This window comes from Tachyglossus aculeatus, chromosome 16 (assembly GCF_015852505.1).
Source record: "Tachyglossus aculeatus isolate mTacAcu1 chromosome 16, mTacAcu1.pri, whole genome shotgun sequence".
NCBI lineage: Eukaryota > Metazoa > Chordata > Mammalia > Monotremata > Tachyglossidae > Tachyglossus > Tachyglossus aculeatus.
In genome coordinates this window covers 39,994,721-40,022,512 of record NC_052081.1, presented here as the reverse complement: position 1 = coordinate 40,022,512, position 27,792 = coordinate 39,994,721, and the positions used below count along the sequence as shown (strand labels likewise).

The 27,792-nt window shown below is 45.6% G+C and overlaps 1 protein-coding gene across 1 annotated transcript; it reads left to right on the top strand.

The window, feature by feature from the left end:
- The first annotated feature begins 513 nt into the window (after positions 1-513).
- On the top strand, positions 514-26,971 carry UTP11 (UTP11 small subunit processome component). The gene is made up of 8 exons (XM_038758670.1): positions 514-616; positions 17,582-17,643; positions 19,216-19,318; positions 20,323-20,436; positions 22,960-23,053; positions 23,434-23,564; positions 26,179-26,289; positions 26,808-26,971. Exons 1-8 carry the CDS (start codon positions 554-556, stop codon positions 26,889-26,891), a joined length of 762 nt encoding a protein of 253 aa, XP_038614598.1. The 5' UTR covers positions 514-553; the 3' UTR covers positions 26,892-26,971.
- Positions 26,972-27,792: the final 821 nt, after the last annotated feature.

Below are 27,792 nucleotides of genomic sequence, written 5' to 3'. Positions count from 1 at the left end.
AAATATGTACAAACATATATACATATATGTGGGCTCACAGTCTAGAACTTCTCTGGGCCTCAGTTCCCTCATCTGTAAAATGGGGTTGAAGACTGTGAGCCCCCTGTGGGACCACCTGATCACCTTGTAACCTCCCCAGCGCTTAGAACAGTGCTTTGCACAGAGTAAGCGCTTAACAAATGCCATCATCATTATTATTATTATTATGGGTGGATGGTTGGATGAGTGGGTGTGGGAGTGAATGAGTGAATGAATGAATGAATGAATGAATGAATGAATGAATGAATGAATGCCACCGCGCGGAAGATGGCGCTGAAAAGAAGGTTCCGGCCCAAGGTGGCCGCCCTAACGTGCCACGTGGCCCGAAAGGCGCGTCCCCCGGAACTACAATTCCCAGAAGGCCGCGGGAGGCCGAGGCGCCTCGCTTTCGAACTTCCTTCCGGAGAGGGCGGGGCTAAGGCGCCGCGCATGCGCGAACGCGGGGGCGGGGGCGGAAGTGGCCGGTCGGGCCTACTTCCGGTTGGCGAGGCCGGTCCTCTGGGAGCGGGCCAACATGGCGGCCGCTTTCAAGAAGGCGGCCAAGGCCCGGCAACGGGACCACCGGGAGCGGAGCCAGGTAAGAATATAATCCCAGTAGTCCTAATCAGAGTCATCATAATGATGAGGGCATTATTTACTTATTTAATTTATTTGTACATATCTATTCTGTTTATCTTGTTAGTATGTTTGGTTTTGTTCTCTGTCTCCCCCTTCTAGACTGTGAGCCCACTGTTGGGTAGGGACTGTCTCTAGATGTTGCCAATTTGCACTTCCCAAGCGCTTAGTACAGTGCTCTGCACATAGTAAGCGCTCAATAAATACGATTGAGGAGGATGATGATGATGATTAAGCGCTTACTATGTGCAAATCACTGTCCATCCCCCCCATCTTACCTCCTTCCCTTCCCCACAGCACCTGTATATATGGATATATGTTTGTACGTATTTATTACTCTGTTTACTTGTACATATCTATTCTATTTATTTTATTTTGTTAGTGTGTTTGGTTTTGTTCTCTGTCTCCCCCTTTTAGACTGTGAGCCCACTGTTGGGTAGGGACTGTCTCTCTATGTTGCCAATTTGGACTTCCCAAGCGCTTAGTACAGTGCTCTGCACACAGTAAACGCTCAATAAATACGATTGATGATGATCTTACCTCCTTCCCTTCCCCACAGCACCTGTATATATGTATATATGTTTGTACAAATTTATTACTCTATTTATTTACTTATTTTACTTGTACATATCTATTCTATTTATTTTATTTTGTTATTATTTATTTATTCGTTTTATTCGTACCTATCTATTCTATTTTATTTTGTTAGTATGTTTGGTTTTGTTCTCTGTCTCCCCCTTTTAGACTGTGAGCCCACTGTTGGGTAGGGACTGTCTCTCTATGTTGCCAACTTGGACTTCCCAAGCGCTTAGTCCAGTGCTCTGCACACAGTAAGCGCTCAATAAATACGATTGATGATGATCTTACCTCCTTCCCTTCCCCACAGCACCTGGATATATGTATATATGTTTGTACAGATTTGTTACTCTATTTATTTTACTTGTACATATCTATTCTATTTATTTTATTTTGTTATTATTTATTTATTCATTTTATTCGTACCTATCTATTCTATTTTATTTTGTTAGTATGTTTGGTTTTGTTCTCTGCCTCCCCCTTTTAGACTGTGAGCCCGCTGCTGGGTAGGGACTGTCTCTATATGTTGCCAACTTGTACTTCCCAAGTGCTTAGTACAGTGCTCTGCACACAGTAAGCGCTCAATAAATACGATTGATGATGATGATGATCTTGCCTCTTTCCCTTCCCCACAGCACCTGTATATATGTATATATGTTTCTACAGATTCATTACTCTATTTATTTATTTATTTATTTTACTTGTACCTATCTATTCTATGTATTTTATTTTGTTAGTATGTTTGGTTTTGTTCTCTGCCTCCCCCTTTTAGACGGTGAGCCCACTGTTGGGTAGGGACTGTCTCTCTATGTTGCCAACTTGGACTTCCCAAGCGCTTAGTCCAGTGCTCTGCACACAGTAAGCGCTCAATAAATACGATTGATGATGATCTTACCTCCTTCCCTTCCCCACAGCACCTGTATATATGTATATATGCTTGTACAGATTTATTACTCTATTTATTTATTTATTTTTCTTGTATATATCTATTCTATTTATTTTATTTTGTTATTATTTACTTATTCATTTTATTCGTACCTATCTATTCTATTTTATTTTGTTAGTATGTTTGGTTTTGTTCTCCGTCTCCCCCTTTTAGACTGTGAGCCCACCGTTGGGTAGGGACCGTCTCTAGATGTTGCCAGCTTGTACTTCCCAAGCGCTTAGTCCAGTGCTCTGCACACAGTAAGCGCTCAATAAATACGATTGATGATGATGATGATGATGTTACCTCCTTCCCTTCCCCACAGCACCTGTATATATGTATATATGTTTGTATATATTTATTACTCTATTTATTTGTTTTACTTGTACCTATCTATTCTATTTACTTTATTTTGTTAGTATGTTTGGTTTTGTTCTCTGCCTCCCCCTTTTAGACTGTGAGCCCACTGTTGGGTAGGGGCCGTCTCTAGATGTTGCCAATTTGTACTTCCCAAGCGCTTAGTCCAGTGCTCTGCACACAGTAAGCGCTCAATAAATACGATTGATGATGATCTTACCTCCTTCCCTTCCCCACAGCACCTGTATATATGTATATATGTTTGTACAGATTTATTACTCTATTTATTTATTTATTTATTTTACTTGTATATATCTATTCTATTTATTTTATTTTGTTATTATTTATTTATTCATTTTATTCGTACCTATCTATTCTATTTTATTTTGTTAGTATGTTTGGTTTTATTCTCCGTCTCCCCCTTTTAGACTGTGAGCCCACTGTTGGGTAGGGACTGTCTCTCTATGTTGCCAATTTGTCCTTCCCAAGCGCTTAGTACAGTGCTCTGCACATAGTAAGCGCTCAATAAATACGATTGATGATGATCTTACCTCCTTCCCTTCCCCACAGCACCTGTATATATGGATATATGTTTGTACATATTTATTACCCTATTTATTTATTTATTTATTTATCTATTTATTTATTTATTTTACTTGTACATATCTATTCTATTTATTTTATTTTGTTAGTATGTTTGGGTTTGTTCTCTGTCTCCCCCTTTTAGACTGTGAGCCCACTGTTGGGTAGGGACTGTCTCTAGATGTTGCCAACTTGGACTTCCCAAGCGCTTAGTACAGTGCTCTGCACATGGTAAGCGCTTAATAAATACGATTGATGATGATGATGATGATGTTACCTCCTTCCCTTCCCCACAGCACCTGTATATATGTTTGTACAGATTTATTACTCTATTTATTTATTTATTTTACTTGTACATATCTATTCTATTTATTTTATTTTGTTATTATTTATTTATTCATTTTATTCGTACCTATCTATTCTATTTTATTTTGTTAGTATGTTTGGTTTTGTTCTCCGTCTCCCCCTTTTAGACTGTGAGCCCACTGTTGGGTAGGGACTGTCTCTAGATGTTGCCAATTTGTACTTCCCAAGCGCTTAGTCCAGTGCTCTGCACATAGTAAGTGCTCAATAAATACAATTGATGATGATGATGATGAGAAGCAGCGGGGCCTGGGAGTCGTTCATTCAGTCGTATTGATTGAGCGCTGACTGGGTGCAGAGCACTGGACTAAGCGCTTGGGGAGTCCAAGTTGGCAACACATAGAGAGACGGTCATTCATTCATTCAGTTGTATTTATTGAGCGCTTACTGTGTGCAGAGCACTGGACTAAGCGCTTGGGGAGGCCAAGTTGGCAACATATAGAGACGGTCCCTACCCAACAGCGGGCTCACAGTCTAAAAGGGGGAGACAGAGAACAAAACATACTAACAAGATAAAATAAATAGAATAGATATGTACAAGTAAAATAGAGTAATAAATACGTACAGACATATATACATCTATACAGGTGCTGTGGGGAAGGGAAGGAGGTAAGATGAGGGGGATTTATTGAGCGCTTACTGTGTGCAGAGCACTGTACTGAGCGCTTGGGAAGTAATCAATCCATCAATCAATCATATTTATTGAGTGCTTACTGTGTGCAGAGCACTGGACTAAGCGCTTGGGAAGTACAAGTTGGCAACATATAGAGACAGTCCCTACCCAACAGTGGGCTCACAGTCTAAAAGGGGGAGACAGAGAACAAAACCAAACATACCAACAAGGTAAAATAAATAGAATAGATAGGTACAAGTAAAATAAATAAATAAATAGAGTAATAAATATGTACAAACATCTATACATATATACAGGTGCTGTGGGGAAGGGAAGGAGGTAAAATGGGGGGGATGGAGAGGGGGACGAGGGGGAGAGGAAGGAAGGGGCTCAGTCTGGGAAGGCCTCTGAATCAATCAATCGTATTTATTGAGTGCTTACTGTGAGCGCTTGGGAAGTACAGGTCTGTACAAACATATATACAGGTGCTGTGGGGAGGGGAGTTCATTCAGTCGTATTTATTGGGCATTACTGTGTGCAGAGCACTGTACTAAGCGCTTGGGAAGTCCAAGTTGGCAACATAGAGAGGCGGTCCCTACCCAACAGCGGGCTCACAGTCTAGAAGGGGGAGACAGACAACAGAACAAAACTTATTAACAAAATAAAATAAATAGGTAAATAATATGTACAAGTAAAATAAATAGAGTAATAAATCTGTACAAACATATATTACAGGTGCTGTGGGGAGAGGAGTTCATTCAATCGTATTTATTGAGCGCTTACTGTGTGTGCAGAGCACTGGACTAAGCGTTTGGGAAGTCCCAAGTTGGCAACATAGAGAGCTGGTCCCTACCCAACAGCGGGCTCACAGTCGAGAAGGGGGAGACAGACAACAAAACATATTAACAAAATAAAATAAATAGATCAATAAGTACAAGTAAAATAAATAGAGTAATAAATCTGCACAAACATATACAGGTGCTGTGGGGAGGGGAGTTCATTCATTCAATTGTATTTATTGAGCACTTACTGTGTGCAGAGCACTGTACTAAGCGCTTGGGAAGTCCAAGTTGGCAACATCTAGAGATGGTCCCTCCCCAACAGCGGGCTCACAGTCTAGAAGGGGGAGACAGACAACAAAACAAAATAAAATGAATAGAATAAATATGTACAAATAAATAGAGTAACAATAAAATCAATAGAGTAATAATAAAAAAGAGTAAAAATAAATAGAGTAATAAGTCCTGGGTTCTAATCCCGCTCCGCCACTTAATAATAATAATAGTAATAATGGCATTTATTAAGCGCTTACTATGTGCAAAGCACTGTTCTAAGCACTGAGAAGCAGTGGGGACTGGGAGTCATTCATTCATCCAGTCGTATTTATTGAGTGCTTACTGTGCGCAGAGCACTGTACTAAGCGCTTGGGAAGTCCAAGTTGGCAACATCTAGAGACGGTCCCTACCCAACGGTGGGCTCACAGTCTAGAAGGGGGAGACAGAGAACAAAACAAAACATACTAACAAAATAAAATAGAGTAATAATAAAATAAAACAGAGTAATAATAAAATAAACAGAGTAATAAGTCCTGGGTTCTAATCCCGCTCTGCCACTTAATAATAATAATAATAATAATAATAATGGTATTTATTAAGCGCTTACTATGTGCAAAGCCCTGTTCTAAGTGCTGAGAAGCAGCGGGGCCTGGGAGTCAGAGGTCCTGGGTTCTAATCCCGCTCTGCCACTTAATAATTATAATATTAATGGCATTTATTAAGCGTCACTATGTGCAGAGCACTGTTCTAAGCGCTGGGGAGATTACGAGGTGATCAGGTTGCACCTTATCTCCTCCCCCTCCCCACAGCACCTGTATATATGTATATATGTTTGTAGGTATTTATTACTCTGTTTATTTTATTTGTACATATTCTATTTATTTTATTTGGTTAATATGCTTTATTTTGTTGTCTGTCTCCCCCTCCTAGACTGTGAGCCTGCTGTTGGGTAGGGACCGTCTCTATGTGTTGCCAACCTGTACTTCCCAAGCGCTTAGTACAGTGCTCTGCACACAGTGAGCGCTCAATAAATACGACTGAATGAATGAATACAAGGTGATCAGGTTGTCCTGCGGGGGCTCACAGTCTTCACCCCCATTTTACAGATGAGGTCACTGAGGCCCAGAGAAGTTAAGCGACTTAATAATAATAATGGCATTTGTTAAGCGCTTGCTATGTGCAAAGCACTGTTCTAAGCGCTGGGGAGATTACAAGGTGATCAGGTTGTCCCACGCAGGGGGCTCACAGTCTTCATCCCCATTTTGCTGATGAGGGAACTGAGGCCCAGAGAAGTTAAGCGACTTAATAATAATAGTAATGGCATTTATCAAGTGCTTACTACGTGCAAAGCACTGTTCTAAGCGCTGGGGAGATTACAAGGTGATCAGGTTGTCCCACGGGGGGCTCACAGTTTTCATCCCCATTTTACAGATGAGGTCACTGAAGCCCAGAGAAGTTAAGCAACTTAATAATAATAATAATGACATTTATTAAGCGCTTACTATGTGCAAAGCCCTGTTCTAAGCGCTGGGGAGATTACAAGGTGATCAGGTTGTCCCCCGGGGGGCTCACAGTTTTAATCCCCATTTTACTGATGAGGGAACTGAGGCACAGAGAAGTGAAGCAACTTGCCCAAAATCACACAGCTGACAAGCGGCGGAGCTGGGATTTGAACCCCTGACCTGTGACTCCAAAGCCCATGCTCCTTCCACTGAGCCACGCTGCTTCTCATAATAATAATAATAATTATGGCATTTATTAAAGCGCTTACTATGTGCCAAGCACTGTTCTAAGCGCTGGGGAGATTACCAGGTGATCAGGTTGTCCTACGGGGGGCTCACAGCCTTCATCCCCATTTTACAGATGAGGGAACTGAGGCCCAGAGAAGTGAAGGGACTTGCCCAAAATCACACAGCTGAGAGTTGGCGGAGCCGGGATTTGAATCCATGACCTCTGACTCCCAATCCTTTGCTCTTTCCACTGAGCCATGCTGCTTCTCATCCTAATTTATGTTGCCAGCTTGTACTTCCCAAGCGCTTAGTCCAGTGCTCTGCACACAAGCGCTCAGTAAATACGATTGAATGAATGAATTAATAATCCCGGCTCCGCCACTTGTGTGCTGTGTGACCGTGGGCAAGTCACTTCACCTCCCTGTGCCTCAGTTCCCTCATTTGTAAAATGGGGATGAAGACTGTGAGCCCCACATGGGACAACCTGGTCACTTTGTAACCTCCCCCCAGCGCTTAGAACAGTGCTTTACACATACTAAGCACTTAACAAGTACCATTATTATTATTATTATTCTCTGGTCCTCAGTTACCTCATCTGTAAAATGGGGATGAAGACTGTGAGCCCCACGTGGGACAGCCTGATCACCTTGTAGCTACCCCAGCGCTTAGAACAGCGCATGGCACCCAATAAGCACTTAACTAATACCACCATTATTATTATTATTGGGATTGTGGGTTCTAATCAACACTGCCACATGACTGTTGGGTGACCCTGGCCAAGTCACTTCACTTCTCTGGGCCTCAGTTTCCTCATCTGTTAAACGGGGATCAAGACCGTGAGGGACAAGGACTGAGTCCGACCTGATTACCTTATATCTACTCCAGCGGTTAGAACAAGAGGCTTGGGAGTCCAAGGTCGTGGGTTTGAATCCCGGCTCGGTGATTTGTCAGCTGTGTGACTTTGGGCAAGTCACTTAAATTCTCTGGGCCTCAGTTTCCTCATCTGTAAAATGAGGATTAAGACTGTGTGCCCCACGTGGGATAACCTGCTTAGAACAGTGCTTTGCACATAGTAAGTGCTTAACAAATACCATTATTATTATTATTATTGTATCTACCCGAGCGCTTAGAACAGTGGTTGGCACATAGTAAGCGCCTAACAAATACCATCATTATTAACAGTGCCTGGCACATACTAAGCATTTAACAAATACCACAATTATCATCTGGGTTCTAATCCCAACTCTGCCCCTTATCTGCTGTATGACCTTAGGCGAGTCATTTCACTTCTCTGTGCCTCAGTTCCCTCATCTGTAAAACGGGGATTAAGAGTGTGAGCCTCATGTGGGACAGGGACTGTGTCCCACCTGATTACCTTGTATCTGCTCCAGCGCTTAGAACAGTGCTTGGCACATAGTAAGTGCTTAAAAAAAAACACAATTATCATCATCATCATCATCATCTGGATTCTAATCCCAACTCTGCCCCTTATCTGCTGTATGACCTTAGGCGAGTCATTTCACTTCTCTGTGCCTCAGTTCCCTCATCTGTAAAACAGGGATTAAGAGTGTGAGCCCCCCGGGGGACAACCTGATCACCTTGTAATCTCCCCAGCGCTTAGAACAGGGCTTTGCACATAGTAAGCGCTTAATAAATGTCATTATTATTATTATTAAGTCGCTTAACTTCTCTGGGCTTCAGTGACCTCATCTGCAAAATGGGGATGAAGACTGTGAGCCCCCCGTGGGACAACCTGATCACCTTGTAATCTCCCCAGCGCTTAGAACAGTGCTTTGCATGTAGTAAGTGCACATAACAAGCGCTTAACAAATGCCATTATTATTATTATTATTAAGTCACTTAACTTCTCTGGGCCTCAGTGACCTCCTCTGTAAAATGGGGGTGAAGACTGAGCCCCCGTGGGACAACCTGATCACCTTGTATTCATTCATTCAATCGTATTTATTGAGCGCTTACTGTGTGCAGAGCACTGGACTAAGCGCTTGGGAAGTCCAAGTTGGCAACATCTAGAGACGGTCCCTACCCAACAGTGGGCTCACAGTCTAGAAGGGGAAGACAGAGAACAAAACAAAACATATTAACAAAATAAAATAAACAGAATAAATATGTACAAATAAGATAAACAAATAGAGTAATAAATACCTACAAACATATATACATATATACAGGTGCTGTGGGGAGGGGATTAAGAGTGTGAGTCCCTGTGGGACAGGGACTGTGTCCAACTTGATTACCTTGTATCTGCTCCAGTGCTTGGCACATAGTAAGCGCTTAACAAATATTATTATTATTATTATTATTATTATTAGTGTCCGGCCCCCTCTGATTGTACCCTTTCTCCAGCTCCTCGGTAGTTTCACGCTTCCACCACATAGGAGATGCTGCCGAAGCCCCCTGTCCCCCCGGGATAACCGAGGTCCCTCCTCTTCTCAATCAATCAATCATATTGAGCGCTTACTGTGTGCAGAGCACTGTACTAAGCGCTTGGGAAGTACAAGTTGGCAACACGTAGAGACGGTCCCTACCCAACAGTGGGCTCACAGTCTGTTTCGAGCAAGAATATTTGCATGAAGAAGCAGCGTGGCTCGGTGGAAAGAGCCCGGGCTTGGGAGTCAGAAGTCATGGGTTCGAATCCTGGCTCGGCCACTGTGTGACCTTGGGCAAGTCACTTCACTTCTCTGGGCCTCAGTTCCCTCATCCGCAAAATGGGGATTAAGACTGTGAGCCCCACGTGGGACAACCTGATCACCTTGTATCCCTCCCAGCGCTTAGAACAGTGCTTTGCATGTAGTAAGCGCTTAACAAATACCACCATTATTATTACTATGCGCAGGTCACTTCTCTGTGCCACAGTATCCCTCACCTGTAAAATGGGGATTAAGACCGTGAGTCCCTTTTGGGACATGGTTTGTATCCAACCTGATTAGCTAGCGCTTAGTACAGTGCCTGGCATATAAGAAGCACTTCATTGTTGCATTTATTCAATGCTTACTATGTGCAAAGCACTGTACTAAGCGTTTGGGAGAGTCAGCTATAACAACAAATACAGTCCTCCCCACAACGAGCTCACAGTCTAGAGGGGGAGACAGACATTAGTATATAATAATGGCATTTATTAAGCGCTTACTATATGCAAAGCACGGTTCTAAGTGCTGGACAATAGTATAAATAGGTAAATAAATAAACACTTAACAAATACTTGTATTGTAATCTGCCCCAAGTGCTTAGTACAGTGCTCTGCACACAGTAAGTGCTCAATAATTACAATTGAATGCATAAAGTAATGGCATTTTACTGAGCGCTTACTATTGTTCTGAGCACTGGGAAGGTTGCAAGGTGATCAGGTTGTCCCCCGGGTGGGCTCACAGTCTTCATCCCCATTTTCCAGATGAGGGAACTGAGGCCCAGAGAAGTGAAGTGACTTGCCCAAAGTCACCCAGCTGACACTTGCCGGAGCCAGGATTTGAACCCATGACCTCTGACTCCAAAGCCCGTGCGTGCTCTTACCATTCATTCATGGGATTACCATCCATGGGAAGCAGCGTGGCTCAGTGGAAAGAGCCCGGGCTTGGGAGTCAGAGGTCATGGGTTCGAATCCCGCCTCTGCCATTTGTCAGTTGTGTGACCTTGGTCAAGCCACTTAACTTCTCTGTGCCTCAGTTACCTCATCTGTAAAATGGGGATTAAGACTGTGAGCCCCAAGTGGGACAACCTGATCACCTTGTATCCCCCCCAGCGCTTAGAACAGTGCTTTGCACATAGTAAGCGCTTAATAAATGCTGCTATTATTATTATTATTATTATTCATTGTCGTATTTATTGAGCACTTACTGTGTGCAGAGCACTGTACTAAGCGCTTGGGAAGTACAATTTGGTACAATTTACCACTGAGCCACGTCTCTCTGCCTCAGTTCCCTCATCTTCAAAATGGAGATGCATTACCTGTTCCCCCTCCTACTGTGAGTCCCATGCGGGACCCCATTATCTCGTGTCCACCCCCGGACTTTACCACAGTGCTTGGCACATGGTAAACGTCTAACACGTATTGTCATCATTAATAATGGCATTTATTGAGCGCCTACTGTGTGCAGAGCACTGTACTAAGCACTTGGAAGAGTGCAGGACAACAGAGTTGGTAGATACGTCCTCTGCCCACAACGAGCTTACGCATCGCAAGTAAATTATTATTATTATTGTACCTAAAAGCGTGGCTCAGTGGAAAGAGCGCGGGCTTGGGAGTCAGAGGTCATGGGTTTGAATTCCGCCTCCCCCACATGTCTGCTGGGTGACCTTGGGCAAGGCACTTCACTTCTCTGTGCCTCAGTTCCCTCATCTGTAAAATGGGGATTGACTGTGAGCCCCACATGGGCCAACCTCATCTCCTTGTGTTCCCCCCAGCGCTTAGAACAGTGCTTTGCACATAGTAGGCGCTTAACAAATACCAACGTTATTGGGGAAGCAGCACGGCTCAGTGGAAAGAGCCCGGGCTTTGGAGTCAGAGTTCATGGGTTCGAATCCCGACTGTACCAATTGTCAGCTGTGTGACTTGGGGCAAGTCACTTCACTTCTCTGTACCTCAGTTCCCTCATCTGTAAAATGGGGATTAAGATTGTGAGCCCCCCGTGGGACAACCTGATCATCTTGTAACCTCCCCAGCGCTTAGAACAGTGCTTTGCACATAGTAAGCGCTTAATAAATGCCATTATTATTATTATTATTATTATTATATAGGTTATTTGTGTAAATCTGCCCTTACTGTGCCCACTTGTGCTGTTAGTCCCTATGCCAAGGCAGGTTTTTCAGAAATGATAGAAAAGCAGCGTGGCTCGGTGGAAAGAGCCCGGGCTTGGGAGTCAGAGGTCATGGGTTCAAATCCCGGCTCCGCCAATTGTCAGCTGGGTGACTTTGGGCAAGTCATTTCACTTCCCTGGGCCTCAGCTCCCTCATCTGTAAAATGGGGATTAAGACTGTAACCTCCCCAGCGCTTAGAACAGTGCTTTACACGTCCTAAGCGCTTATTTTATTTTGTTAATATGTTTTGTTTTGTTGCCTGTCTCCCCCTTCTAGACTGTGAGCCCACTGTTGGGTAGGGACCGTCTCTCTATGTTGCCAACTTGGACTTCCCAAGGGCTTAGTCCAGTGCTCTGCACACACAGAAAGCGCTCAATAAATACGATTGAATGAATGAATGAACAAATGCCATTATTATTATTATTATTATTATTATTATTATTATCTCGTCTATTACCCCGCCTCCAAGAAGGCCCTTCTGCTCGTTTGCAGAGGGGAGACCCTGCTGACCCTCCAGGGCTCCAGGGAAATAAATTCCCCTTCCAGAAGCGCCCAACTACCAGTCCAATGCCCTTTCCCATCATATCTGGCCGACCACCACTCTCTCCACCTTCAGAGCCTTATTAAAAAACACAATAAGCGCTTAGTCCAGTTCTCTGCACACACAGTAAGCGCTCAATAAATACGATTGAATGAATGAATGAACAGATGCCATTATTATTATTATTATTGTTATCTTATCTATTCCCCCGCCTCCAAGCAGGCCCTTCTGCTCGTTTGCAGAGCGGAGACTCTGCTGACCCTCGAGGGCTCCAGGGAAAGAAATTCCCCTTCCAGAAGCTCCCAACTACCAGTCCAACGCCCTTTCCCATCATATCTGGCCGACCACCACTCTCTCCACCTTCAGAGCCTTATTAAAAAACACAATAAGCGCTTAGTACAGTGCTCTGCACACAGTAAGCGCTCAATAACTACAATTGATTGATTGATTGATTTCCAAATGGCCTTCCCCAGCTAAGCCCTGATTTCCTCTACTCCCTCCGCCTTCTGCATCGTATTTGCATTTGTACTCTTTATTCAACCCACCCTCCACCCCACAGTGCCCACTTACCTGTAAATTATTTTATTAATAATAATAATAATGTCTGTCTTCCCCTCTAGACGGCAAACTCCTTGTGGATAGGGAGAGTGTCTCCCAACTCTGTTGTACTCTCCCGAGTGCTTAATTGTGTGTTCTGCACAGAGTAAAGCGCTCAGTACTATGTAAGAAGTTGATCAATCAGTACAATTGATTGATTAGTATTGCGCGCTGGCTATGTGCAAAGCGTTGCACAAAGTACAATAAACTAGACGTACATTCTGCCATTTTCCCTTTTTGCAATTTAATGGCAGTCTCCCTCTAAAAATTGTTAGCTCCCTGTGGACAGGGATTGTGTATGTCAACCGTATTGTAGCGTACTTTCCCAAGTGTTCAGTACAGTGCTCTGCACAAAGTGCTCAATAAATAAATAGATAAGTTGGAACTTATCAACTCATTTGTGCTTTCTCTAGTCTAATTTTTCTCTTCACATTTCCAGCCCTAAGTCTCCCCGTTCAAAGAGTCTCGCCTTCCTCTTTCCCAGTGCTTGCTGACTTGTAGATTTTTTTTATTTTTGAGTGTTTCCTGCAGATTGATTTAGGACAGGAAATAGGCTAACAGACAGCCACCTTGGCCATCCTAGATAAAAATCTTTTTGGCTACAAAAATAAGTTCACGAGGCAATAATCTCTAAGTACTATAAGGGGACACTATGCAAAGTATTGTCTGCTGGGGGAATTGTTTGTGCTTCGGCTAGGAAAAGAATAGGGAAGAAGGCGACAGAGCAGGAAGCAGAGGTGACCCATATTTTGCCCAGTTCCTGCTGTTCTGCTCTTTTTTTTTAATGGCATTTAAGTGCTTACTATGTGCCAGACACCGTACTAAGCACTGGGGCCTCCTCCAGGAGGCCTTCCCAGACTGAGCCCCCTCCTTCCTCTCCCCCTCCTCCCCCTCCCCATCCCCCGTCTTACCTCCTTCCACTCCCGGCCGCACCTGTATATATGTATATATGATTGTTCATATTTATTACTCTATTTTACTTGTACATATTTATTCTATTCTATTTTGTTAATATGTTTTGTTCTGTTGTCTGTCTCCCCCTTCTAGACTGTGAGCCTGCTGTTGGGTAGAGACCGTCTCTATATGTTGCCAACTTGGACTTCCCAAGTGCTTAGTACAGTGCTCTGCACGCAGTAAGAGAAGCAGCGTTGCTCAGTGGAAAGAGCCCGGGCTTTGGAGTCAAAGGTCATGGGTTCAAATTCTGCCTCCGCCACTTAATGATGGCATTTATTAAGCGCTTACTATGTGCAAAGCACTGTTCTAAGCACTTAGCTGTGTGACTTTGGGCAAGTCACTTCACTTCTCTGGGCCTCAGTTTCCTCATCTGTAAAATGGGGATGAAGACTGTGAGCCCCCCATGGGACAACCTGATCACCTTGTTACCTCCCCAGCGCCTAGAACAGGGCTTTGCACATAGTAAGCGCTTAATAAATGCCGTCATTATTATTAGTAGTAGTAGTAGTAAGCACTCAAATACGATTGAATGAATGGATGAATGAATATAAGTTACTCAGGGTGGACATAGTCCTTGTCCCACATGGGACTCACAGCCTTAATCCCCATTTTACAGATGAAGTAACTGAGGTGCAGAGAAGCGAAGTGACTTGCCCAAGATCACACAGCGGACGAGTGGCGGAGCCGGGATTAGAAACCATGCCCTTTTGACTCCCAGGACTGTTCTCTACCTACTAGGGCATGCCACTTCTCTACCAGACTGGCTGCTATTACTGCCACTGCTGTTGAGCCTTGGCCCCACTCTCTCTGGAGATGGGGCTGGGGCTCAGTGGCAACCAGGGAGGAGGTCTTGGCCTCCTTCCCCTCCCTCTTTTCCCCCCGGGGCGGCCAGAGGTGGGGCTTGGACTGCAGCTCTGGGTGGGTCGGGGTGGGCAGACGAGCGACCGGCCCCTTCTTAATCAATCACTCGCATTTATTGGGCGCTTACTGTGTGCAGAGCACTGTACTAAGCGCTTAAGAGAACTTCTTAAGAGAAGTTTCAGTCCCTCTCGAGAAGCCTAGTCAAGAGATCCTGGTTCTGGGAGACTATATGTTGCCAACTTGTACTTCCCAAGCGCTTAGTACAGTGCTCTGCACACAGTAAGCGCTCAGTAAATGCAATTGATTGATTGATTGAGACGGAACGACCTGGGTTCTAATTCCGCCTCCGCCAATGGCTTACTATGTGACCGTAAGCAATTACTTCACTTCTTTGTGCCTCGTCTCCTCAGCGGTAAAGTGGGGATACCCCTTCTCCCACCTGCTTAGACTGTAGCCCCATGTGGGGTCCATCCCAGAGCGTAGAACAGTGTGTGACATATAGTAAGTGCCTAACAAATACCATTTTTTTCCTCTTCTTTTTTTTTTTTTTCTTTCTGCTTCCCCAGGGGCCAGGGCTAAAATAGAGGGGATTATGTTACTTCGTGGGGAGAGTAATATGCCTGTAGCCCCAGCCGTCAATCATGCCACTCGGTACCCTTTCCAAGCCGGACTACTCAGATATAGCCACCCAGATGGCACAACTCCAGTTTTACACACACATGAATATATATATAGAGAGAGACAAGAATAGCTATATATAGTGCTGGAGTAAATTAGTCAAATGACTATAAAAGAAACAGGAAGCAAGAGGCTTCAACAAAGGCCAGTCAGAAATCCATATGAATTTGAAGCTTGAATTTCCCGTACTCTTTCCTAGAACGCTGCCTGGGCTTGGGCTGGTCTCAGCTAGGTCAAACGGGGCCAAAAAAAAACCCGGTCCAGCGGAGTGACCTCCACCCCCGTTTTAGACTGAGGAGGACACGGCCGGGCAGCTGCGGTTCTTGCCTTGGTCGTCGCTCCCCGGGAGTAGAGTGCATGTAGGGTTCCCCCTCCACCCCAGATGTCCCCTTTCCACGCCTTTGGCTGGAGCTGGAATACTCCCGCAACCAGGTGGAAATCCCCACCCTCAGGGCTTCACGTGTGACATGGCCTCCGTGGGTTATTCGTTTTTGGGGACAGGTAGAGCTTCGCATGGACTTCCCTTCTCTCCTTCTCCAGCCCAGCCCGCACCCTCCGCCCCTCTGCCGCTAATCTCCTCACCATACCTCGTTCTCGCCTGTCCCGCCATCGATCCCCAGCCCACGTCATCCCCCGGGCCTGGAATGCCCTCCCTCTGCCCATCTGCCAAGCTAGCTCTCTTCTTCCCTTCAAGGCTCTACTGAGAGCTCACCTCCTCCGGGAGGCCTTCCCAAACTGAGCCCCTTCCTTCCTCTCCCCCTCGTCCCCCTCTCCATCCCCCCATCTTACCTCCTTCCCTTCCCCACAGCACCTGTATATATGTATATATGTTTGTACATATTTATTACTCTGTTTATCTTGTACAGATCTATTTATTTTATTTTGTTAGTATGTTTGGTTTTGTTCTCTGTCTCCCCCTTTTAGACTGTGAGCCCACTGTTGGGTAGGGATTGACTCCATATGTTGCCAACTTGGACTTCCCAAGCGCTTAGTACAGTTCTCTGCACACAGTAAGCGCTCAATAAATATGATTGACTGAGTGACTGACTAAGGCTTAGCCCAGGGACCCTGAGACCACCAAAATGACTGGACTTGCCCAAAGCCACCCTAGCCAAGCCCGGGCCTGGTCCGGGTGACACTGCTTCTCATTTGAGCGATGACAGGGACGCCACCAGGTCAGAGGGCCCTGGTTTCTAATCCTGGCTTTGCCACTTGTCTGCTGTGTGACTTTGGACTAATTTCTTAACTTCTCTATGCCTCAGTCCCTTCACCTGTCGAATGGGGGTTAGTAATCATAATAATGATGATGATTGTGGTATTTAAATGCTTACTATGTGCCAGGCACTGTACTAAGTGCCGGGATGGATAAAAGCCAATCAAGTTGGGCCCAGTCCCTGCGCCACATGGGGCTCACGGTCTCGATCCCCATTTTACAGATGAGGGAACTGAGGCACAGAGAAGTGAAGTGACTCGCCTAAGGTCACACAGCAGACAGGTGGCGGAGCTGGCTTTAGAACCGTCAACCTTCTGACTGTCAGGCCCGGGCTCTAGCCACTGAGCCATACTGTAAGCCCTGCATGGGACGTGGACTGTGTCCAACCCGATTAGCTTATATCTACCCCAGCACCGGATTCCATTACTGGGCACATAGTGAACACCTAAGAAATGCTATTTAAAAAAAAAAAAGTGTCCGGGGACTCCGTCCCAGGGAGCGCTCCAGTGTACAGCGCCTGTCCTATGGTTTTCCGAGCCCCGGGGCAACTTGAGGCGCTGCAATTCTCCCAAAAGGGCATTCTTGGAAACCGGCGACTGGGCTAACTGATGTCCGTTTGGGCGATTTTTCTGGAGCCAACTCAGGCAGGAGCCAGGACCAGCTCGGGCTGGTTTTTGATATCTGGCTCAGCGACAGAAGACGTGTCATATAGGACTCCAGCTTCTCAGACCCGTATGGTAATTGTAGCTTCAGCTGGCAACCGCTGACACCATTCCTAGTCATTTTGCCTCCCTCTGCCCTTAATAGGCCAGGATATCTGCCACTACCGTGCTTGTAAACATGCTGGCTCCGAGCTTTCTACCTCTTTATTCTCTGGCAGCCGTTGAGCTAGAGGAAGTGTCTGAGCTTGGGGACGGGGATGGCTTGAGGACATGGATTTACTGATGCTCCCTCAGAGGCTTTTTCCAGTCAAGTGTAATGTTTAGTGAATGTGTGTGAGTAGCTAAGCACTGAAGGAACTTCTTACTGTTTTGCTTTTGGTTTTTTCTTTTTTTTTTTTTTTTTCCCAGCCCAGCTTTCGAAAACATCTGGGTTTTCTGGAGAAAAAGAAAGACTACAAGCTCCGTGCCAAGTGAGTGTAATCATCTGTTGCCAGGAACACACTAACCCTGATGCATTTTGGTTAAATTGTCTGGGTGTTCAAGAGGGGATAATTTCCTGCCGCTGATAAAACTGCCAGAGTTATGGCAGCCCGTCAGACACATTTCATTGGCCCCAAATCTATCAGTTTGTTTAGACGTGGTAATATTTATTTAACTGAAGTTGCAGTGCGTTTTTTTTTTTTTTTAATTTTGTTGTTATGTTGTTCCAGATTCATTTTCTCACAGTGACTTAAATTGAGTCTGTCTTGGTGTTCAAGCCAAAAGATGAGTCTTCTTGCTGCTGTCTCTTGGAACACCAGATGTAATCGGAAAATTCCACCTCTTACATCACCACAGGGTGTGGAATGAAAATTCCGTAATCTCAGATGATCGAGATGGAGTCAGTCGCTGCTGCTAAGGGGATGGCGACGGAACATTTATAAAACACTTAATTATTGTTATGATGATGATCATCATCATCATTATTATTATTTAGCACTGTAGATCTGCAAAGTGCTGTACAATCGTTTTAGAATTATTCTTTGTAACAGCCCAGAGTCCGCGTTATCGCAGATATGTTACAAATGGGTAGCTCTGCTTCAGAGAGGTTAAATGAATCAATGGCCCCAGGTCACACGCTGTCAGAGGCAGGCGGAGACCATGTGTGGCATTGCTTCACAGTAGAGCACTTGACTTCCATCTTTTGCTTCTCTTTACACTGATATCTGGATAACTGAGTCCTGAGAACACACCGGCCTACGTTTTAGGCCATTTAAAAACAACCCCGCCTACTTGAAATGTCCAGATAATTTAGGCGGTGGATTTGAGGGTCAAATAGGATAATCTGCACGCGTAGACCCAGCCAGAGCAGAAAGAAGAATTACGGAAATCTTCAAGTTTTTGTGGGTCGAATGGATTGAAGGGAGGATTGCTTTAGATAGCTCTATGCGAGCAGGGACTGTTTCTGTTCTTGAAATATATTTTCCTCGTCTCTCGAAGAGTGGTGCCTTTCCTGGGGACCCTCAGTAAATTCTTGATAACGATGGTTTTTCAGATAGGGTAAACTGGCCAGGGAGGAGCTAGGAGGGAAATGGAACAGATTCATGTTTTCTGCTGGGCACCGTCTTCTGCTGTGCCACCTGAGAATTCTTGAACTAAACAGAGAAGCAGTGTGGCCTTGTCGAAAGAGCCTGGGCCTGAGAACCGACAAATCTGGGCTCTAATCCTAGCTCCACCACTTGTCTGCTGTGTGACCTGGCGAGTCACTTAACGTCTCTGAACCTTGAGGATTCAGTACCTGTTACTGAGGCCCACGTGGGATGTGATCATCTTGTATCTACTGTAGTGCTTAGTGCAGTTTTTGGCACCTTGCAAGCATTTAACAAATACCATTAGTCTTGTCATTAATGTTAAGATGTCTTTCAGCTCCAAGGGTAAGAAAGAGCAAATTTCCTTCCTCCGGTCCATCTTAGTTAATGCCGCGTGAACCCTCTGAATCCCATTGCATGTCACTTATTGGTGGGAGGGAATCTTTTGCGAACTTTTGCTCCTTGTGCTTTCAGTGACTACCACAAGAAACAGGAACAGCTCAAGGCTCTGCGGACGAAAGCCCTGGAAAGAAATCCCGATGAGTTCTACTATAGGATGATTCGATCTCAGCTCCAGGTGACTGTCTGGGTTTGGGTTGGGCAGGCTGGGGAGGTGCGGTGGTTTGTATCCGCCCTCCCCATCACTGTTGTATTTGGCCACCGCCCCCGGGCCATTCCTTGCGGGTTCTAGCTGCCCAAGAGGATCGGGAAAGGGAGAGGAAGTGCACCTTCGGAATTTTTCTATGAGATAAAAATAGTGAACGAATAGGCAGGAGATAAATGGAATCAATATCATATAGAGTCAACCCTTATAATGTGGCAGTTGCCGTCTCGATCCCTGCAGGAAGGGAATCTTGCTTTACAGTTCTCATGACGATTGAGAAGCCTCTTGGCGTAGTCAGAGGGCTTGGGTTCTAATCCCTGCTCTGTGAACTTGGCCAAGCCACTTCACTGCTCTGTGCTTCTGTTACCAAACGGGGTAAAAATACCCGTGGTCCCTCTCTCTTAGACTGGCAGCCCTATAGGGGATACTCTTATATGCGTTTCTGCTGGCACTGCATCGCTTTCTATCCAGACAGATGAGTGTTGCCAGAAAATGTTCCCCAGTTCCTCAGGGGTCTATGCAAAATGCCTAATGAAGCGTGCTCTGGTAGAACTGACAGTTCATAATAGTGCAAGGAGTCTACTTTAACGTAGTATGAACCGTCACAGATTTGGGGCATTACTTGCTAATTCGGTGGTATCATGCCCTCCCCAGCACCTGTACAGTGCTCTGCACAGAGTAAGTGCTCAATAAATACCATCGGTGGCTTCTAGCTGATTAGCATTTGTCGTGATGTTTTCCCAAGGAAGGAGCCTAGGGAACTTTGGATGGAGTTGCCAAAACCAGCCTCCAACTGGGCAGGTGTCCTCTACGTGTCCTTCCCCAAGCTCCCTTGAGCTGATTCTGTAAGTGCTACAGCCCACTTCTTATTCCTTAAGCAGCGGTGTGTTCCCTTTGGCCTTACTCTGAGCTACATCGTCATTTTAACAGCTCTCCTTTTAATACGCTAGAATTTGGCCTTTTTATTTCCATCTTAGGATGGAGTTCATTTTACTAAGCGTGATAAGGAAGAGGTCACGGAAGAGCAGCTGAAGATCATGCGGACTCAGGACCTCAAATACGTGGAAATGAAAAGAGTGGCAGAAGCTAAGGTAAAAAGGGAAACCTGCCTTCAAAGTTTTCGCCTCTGTTTATTGCTTGCGTCTTGTTCAGTTAAAAAAAGGCATCGGAAATTTGCCTTTTTAAATCCCTCCTGGGCATTTCTGGAATAACGATGATCACTGAAGGGGTACGGGAGCCCACCCAACTCTCTGGTAACACGGGGGTTGTGTTCCTGCAGAAGCCGTGTTAACGTGCGTGCGCCCAACCGGTTCCTTAATTGTGCTGCAGGTCCCAGCTAGAAAGCAGAGGTGAAAACACGCCATCCCGTAGAGCTACATGCGGCATTGTAAAAATGATTGAGTTCGGGTCTTTACTTGCTAGAAACGCAGAGCAAAGTGGAACAGTTTAGGCTCTGACGTCCTTTCCAGATGATGATGATGATGATAACGGTATTTAAGTGCTTACTATGTGCTAGGCACTGTAGTCAGCACTGAGGTAGGCTACACTTTAGATTGTAATCTCGTGGTGGGCAACTTCACACTCTGTTATACTGTATTCTCCCAGATGCTTAGTGCAGTGCTCTACATGCAGTAAATATGCTTGATTGGTAGATAGAGAAGCCAAGCGCTTAGTACAGTGCTCTGCACACAGCGCTCAATAAATGCGATTGATTGAAATACGATCGATTAATGAGTTTGTACACAGTCCCCGGCCTATAAGGGGCTCACAGTCTTAATCTCCATTTTATAAGCGAAGAAACTGGGGCACATAGAGGTTGTGACTTGCCCAAGGTCACACGGCAGACAAGTAGCGGAGCCAGGATTAGAGAAGCAGCCCGGCCTAATGGAAAGAGCAGGCAGCGGACCTGGGTTCTAATCCCGGCTCTGCCACTCACCTGCTGTGATGACCTTACCTTCTCAGTGCCTCAGTTTCCTCATCTGCAGAATGGGGATTTAATGCCTGTTCTCCCTCCTACTTAGGCTCTGAGCCCTACGTGGGGCAGGGATTGCGACCGATCTGACGGACTTGTATCTACCCCAGCACTTAGAACGGTGCTTGACAGATACCATTTAAAAAAAAAAAATCCCAGTCCGACCCAGACTCTTTCCCCTAGGCCATGCTGCTTCTCTTCAGTTGACTCTTTATGAGCCCCAGCCCAGCCAGTGTCCTTCCAGAGCTTAATCCAAAGAAGCAGCATGGATCAATCAATCATATTTTTTTATCAATCATATTTATTGAGCGCTTACTATGTGCAGAGCACTGTACTAAGCGCTTGGGAAGTACAAATTGGCAACATATAGAGACAGTCCCTACCCAACATTGGGCTCACAGTCTAAAAGGGGGAGACAGAGAACAAAACCAAACATACTAACAAAATAAAATAAATAGAATAGATATGTACAAGTAAAATAGAGTAATAGAGTAATAAATATGTACAAACATATGCATATATACAGGTGCTGTGGGGAAGGGGAGGAGGAAAGATGAGGGGGATGGAGCTCCCATGGTGCTCAATGGAAAGAGCACGGGCTTGGGAGTCAGAGGTCATGGGTTCAAATGCCGACTCCGCCACTTATCAGCTGTGTGACTGTGGGCAAGTCACTTAACTTATCTGGGCCTCAATTATCTCATCTGTAAAATGGGGATGAAGACTGTGAGCCCCCGGTGGGACAATCTGATCACCTTGTAACCTCCCTAGTGCTTAGAACAGTGCTTTTCACATAGTAAGTGCTTAATAAATGCCATCATTATTATTATTATTATTATTAAGTCACTTCTCTGTACCTCAGTTACCTCACCTGTAAAATGGGGATGAAGACTGTGAGCCCCACGTGGGACAATCTGATCACCTTGTGTCTGCCCCAGGGCGTAGAACAGTGCTTTACACATAATAATAATAATAATAATAATAATATTTTATTTGTACATGTTTATTCTATTTACTTTATTTTGTTAATGTGTTTTGTTCTCTGTCTCCCCCTTCTAGACTGTGAACCCACTGTTGGGTAGGGACCGTCTCTAAGTGTTGCCAACTTGTACTTCCCAAGTGCTTAGTACAGTGCTCTGCACACAGTAAGCACTCAGTAAATACGATTGAATGAATGAATGATAGCATTTATTAAACGCTTACTATGTGCAAAGCACAGTTCTAAGCGCTGGGGAGGTTACAAGGTGATCAGATTGTCCCACAGGGAGCTCACAGTCTTAACCCCCATTTCCCAGATGAGGTAACGGAGGCCCAGAGAAGTGAAGTGACTTGCCCAAAGTCACACAGCTGGCAATTGGCGGAGCCGGGATTTGAACCCATGACCGCTGACTTAGTGCAGTGCTAAGCGCTTAGTACGGTGCTCTGCACACAGTAAGCGCTCAATAAATGCGATTGATTGATTGACTCCAAAGCCCAGGCTCTTTCCATTAAGCCACGCTGCTTCACATAGTAAGTGCTTAACAAATGCCATTATTATTATTATTATTATCATTATCATTATCATTATTATTAATAATTATAAATTATTAATATAAATAAGTATTATTAATAATAATCCTGAACCCTCAATGTGTTTCCTCTGTAGAAAATCGAAAGGCTAAAGTCAGAGCTCCATCTGCTGGACGTCACGAGGAAGCATCCGAACAAGCACGTGTTCTTTTTCGACACCAAAAAAGAAGGTAGGAGATTCCTGGGTTAGTTTCCTCTCTGAGGCCGCTGGGGATCGATTCTACTCTAACAATCAGACTGCGATCCCTGTGGATAAATCGGGAGTCGTTAAAGAGAATCCTTCTCCACCTTACACGGGTTGGCCGGGCGATGACGGCTCTTTTCGTTCTCTGGGGCGGGGGGGGTCTTTATTTCCTTTGATCCCACGTGGGAGTTTCTGAAGATCTGAGAGCCGGGACGTGGCCCTTGTAGTGCCCTGGCCAACCGCCCTGCCTGGTTTTGTTTGCCTGAGCTCCGTGTTTGCTTTAGACTCTGGGAAATGTCTCAAGGAATGTGATGAGCCGTTTAATTGCTGTAACAAGTAGCGCGTTAAACATGTCTTAACTTTCAGTTCAACAGTTCGATCTCGCCACTCACCTGCAAACAGCCCCGGAACTAGTAGACAGAGTTTATAATCGACCCACATTAGAAACGCTGCGGAAGGAAAAAGTGAAAGGAGCTACCAGCCAGGTTCAGATAATGGTAATGTGTCCCCCTTTCCTCTCACCCTCCCCATCCCATTCCCTGCACTGAGCCCTGAAACTTGGTTCCAGGGAAGTTGGAGCCTGTAAGTTTGTACTAAGGGGTAGAACCTGAGGAGCCACATGGCTTAGTGGAAAGAGAGTCAAGAGACCCGCTGTGTGTGACCTTGGGCTTTCAGTTTCTCCGTCGCTACAGTGAGGATTCAGTTCCTCATCCCCGCTCCTTCTCAGACTTTGAGCCTCACCCGGGATAAGGACTGTGTCTGATTCAGTCATATCTACCCCAGCTTGGCACATCGCACCTCAGTACCCCAATTGTTGTTATTAGGAAGGGACGTCGAATACCTTAAAAGTCAGATCAGTCGGTAAGTTGATAATAGTGGTATTAAAGCACTAACTCCGTACTGAGCACTTTGCTAAGCCTCGGGGTAGGTCCATGCTAATCCGTTTTTATTCAGTCCTTGTCCCAGGAGGGGCTCACAGTCTGAGGGAAAGGAGAACAAGTATTGACTCCTTATTTTACAGGCGAGGAATAGAGGAGTGAGGTGACTTGCCCCGAAGCTCATGATTCCATAGGGACCCTTCTGGTTGCTGAGTTGGGAAAGAGAAGCGGGATGTCTTCGGGGTTTCTCTCGTGTGAACGTCCAGCCCCGCCAATTCTGCCAGTACGCTCAAGGGAGGAGCTGCCGACTTTGAATTTGGGGCGCCCTTGGTGTGTGGCTCTTGAGAAACACATCTTGAGATCTTTAGATTGATTCAGCTGGCCCAAGTCCATGCTTCTTTCTCAAAAAAGAAGAGAAACAGCAGCTCTCGAGTGCCCTTATAAAACTGGCACCGCAAGAAACGTCAAATACTAAACTCATAAAACTGAGGGAGGGGGAGAATGAGGAGGCATTTTTTTTTAATGGTATTTATTAAGCACCTACTAGATTCCAGACACTGTACTAAGTGCTGGGGTAGCTACAAGCTAATAAGGTTGGACAAAGTCAGTGTCCCATATGGGGCTCACAGTCTTAATCCCCATTTTACAGATGAGGTAACTGAGTCCCGGAGAAGCGAAGTGACTTGTCGAAAGTCACCCAGCTGACATGTAGCAGAGCCAGAATTAGAACCCAGGTCCTTCTTGGGCATCGTTGAAGAAGAGGAGACCTCCAGCCCCTGGCGGGAGAGGCCCCCAAGCGTTACTGGCAGTGATCGCTTTAACCAGCAGGCCGTTTTTCTAGACTACAGCTAATGATCTCAGTGATTAATTTGTATTTGGTTTTCCCTTACGACGCTTTCCCATTACCGTGATTGGGTTTATGAAACGAAGCAGCCCTCTCTCTCTCAGAACCTCCCTGGTTGAAATCTCACTTCTGATTCATTTTTAAAAAAATTCTGTCAGTGTGTGTTTCAAGCAGACAGCTGTTCTGTTTTGATTTGAATCACTTACACAGCATCAGCTCTGCCTCCAATGTTTAATTTCACAGCAGTTTTCTCTAGCTCAGAGGCAGCTAAACTTGCTTTAGTAATATAAATACCTCTAATTAGTTGGAATATATTGGGCGATCCCATAAATTTGACAGTATGCACAATAAAGCGAAAACAAAAGCTGTCTGAAACCGCTGCTGCGAGACTGGTATAGGCGGTGAATTGTTTAAGTCTGAGGCCCCGTAATATACCCCCTACGTAGACACTTCTAGCACAGGAGAAAGCAGACTGTTTCCCTGCTTCACCAGTAAGCAACTCCTGTTGGTGAAATAGCTGTATTAAAACCTCACCCTGACACTCATTGAGCTTTAATGCTGTTTTTTAGTGTTGTGTGTGGGGTTTTTTTTGTTTTGTTTTAAATCCCAAGTGTCTGATGTTGTGATTCAGGACTGCAGATTTTCAGAAGCAGTGATGGGTCGGGACTGGGAGTCTGTACTTGGCCCGATCTCTCCGATCCTAGCTGGCGGTGCTTACTTAATGATTGAGGTATTTGTTAAGCACTTAATATGTGCCAGGCACTGTGCTAAGTACTGGGGTGGATACAAGCAAATCGGGTTGGGCACAGTCCCTGTCCCCCATAGGGATCATAGTCTTAATCCCCATTTTACGATGTAACTGAGGGGCAGTGAAGTGATTTGCCCGAGTTCACACAGCAGACAAGTGACAGATAACCTTCTTACTCCCAGGCCTGTGCTGTAACCACGGTGCCGTGCTGCTTCTCTCAATCCTCTGCCCAGTCTTGAATGGTTGATTAACAGCTGAATTTTACCCAGTTTAACGAGTGTGAGGTTGGGGCGGCCGAGAAGTCTAGAGAGCAGATCTGAGATTGGTTCTTCTTGTGGCACGTCACCCTCCCTCCGGCCCCCCAAATCCCCCCGCTCCCCACAGACTCCTCGGCTTCAGAGATTTCCACACTTTCCCTAACGTTGTTCAGGCCCAGCTTCCGCGTTCTCCCCACTCCGCAGACGCCGGAGGGCCGAAGCGACGTCCAGTCTCTCAATGAGTCAGTTTGAGAAATCAGACACGAGCCGTTGGAAGCAGCTGCAGATTTGGGGGTAGGCAGGGTCCGAGGAGCAACAAACGTCTGATCTTTTGCTGTATTCTGTGGCCGGACCGAAAGCATCTTGGTATTTTCCCTCCTGCAGAGGTTAACTGAGAAAAGGAAGAGACAATACAGCCTCCTGGAGCAGCGTATCAAGAGAGAAGAGGAATTGTTTGTCGTGGCCCAGAAAATCCAGACACGCAAAGACCTGATGGTGAGCAGAGAAAATCCTCTGGCCTGCTTTGCTTTAAAGGTCTTAACTGAGACTGGATTTCATCTGTGTGTAAATCAGCCCCGGTGAAAATGTCTGCTCCTTAGGGGCACGGTTTTGAGCCAGTGTCTGTTCCTCTGGGAGTGTGGAAATGTTCCTTGATTAAGAAGGTAATAAGGGGTTATTAGTCAATGCCGTGGAACAGCAAAGGGTAGGGACGGGCAGCGTTTGAACTTTCTGGCTTATGAATAGCTCTCCGTAACATTTAAACAGGTTAACAAAACAGTGAGTGTCACTCATTGGTGTTTAAAAATAGACAATATTGTGTAGTTAAATAGCAGAGCTACGGGGTATAAGATGATGCCTCCGAATTATTATTATTATCATCTGTTCACTAAATGTCAAACTTTTAAGATTCACTTTCGGTTACTTTCTAATATGGCCCGTACAACCCTTTCTTCCTGGAAATGTTTTTGCCCTACTATTGACCAGACATTATTCTCTGTTTTCTGCTTTGGCAGGATAAAAACTCCAGAGTGAAAGTGAAGAAGGAAACTACCAAAGCCGCAGCCATTTACAAATTTAAAAGTGTAAGAAAGCGTTAATTTAGCTCTGTAGCCGTCTTGACTGCGTGGTCATCCCTTCTGACAACGTATTAAACGTATCGTTTAAAAAGGAAAAAAAATTCTGTCAGATCAAACGGCCGCCGAAGAAGACGAACTGGTAGGCAGATCAGGTCTCGGCGCGGCCGCGACAGAAATCTCAGAGCGCTCAGATGTGGAAGATTTTCCGATCTCTTGTCACTGGGCCGCGCCGACGTGGAAGTCGGAGACAAGCGAGCGGGCAGACTTCACGGCCCCTCGCCCTCCGCTCCGTTGCGTTTCCCGTGATACCGACTTCTGATTCAGAGGCTACAAATGGCTTGGCATTGGCCCCTCACCCTTGGGACCTGGAACCCAGCCCGGGGCAGCTCTGTCTTCTCCTTCCCACCCACCCTCATCACACCTGCCTCTGGTGTCCATATAGGGAGCGCGGGCTCCAGGGCTGGCGCGACGGAGCATGCCTGGAGCAGATGGTCTGGGGGGGTTGGGGGGAGGAGAGGAAGGAGTGGAGCTCTCATGGAGTCATGCTCACACTCCACCAGTGCCCTGAAGGGGAAACAGCTGTGGGTGGATTGTAATGATTTTTTTTTTTTTTAATCATTATTAACACGTAGCAAGTGCCCACGGTTTGCCAGCTCCCGAACGGGGATGAGCCGTGTAAGACGGAGCCCTCGGAGAGGGCGAGACGGGGGCGAGCGCCGGGGGAAACTGGGGAGGGAGAGGCCAAGTTGAGCAGCTCCTAGGGCCGGAGCCCCTGCAGAAGCACTGAAAACCTTTCGGCATCTCACGCGAACCTTTCTTAGTAAGGTGGCAGCAAAGCGGAGTCAAGCGTCACCCCGATTCGGAGGGGGAATCCCGGACGGGCAGGGAAGTGACTTATTCAAGGTCCCAGAATGAGTCACTG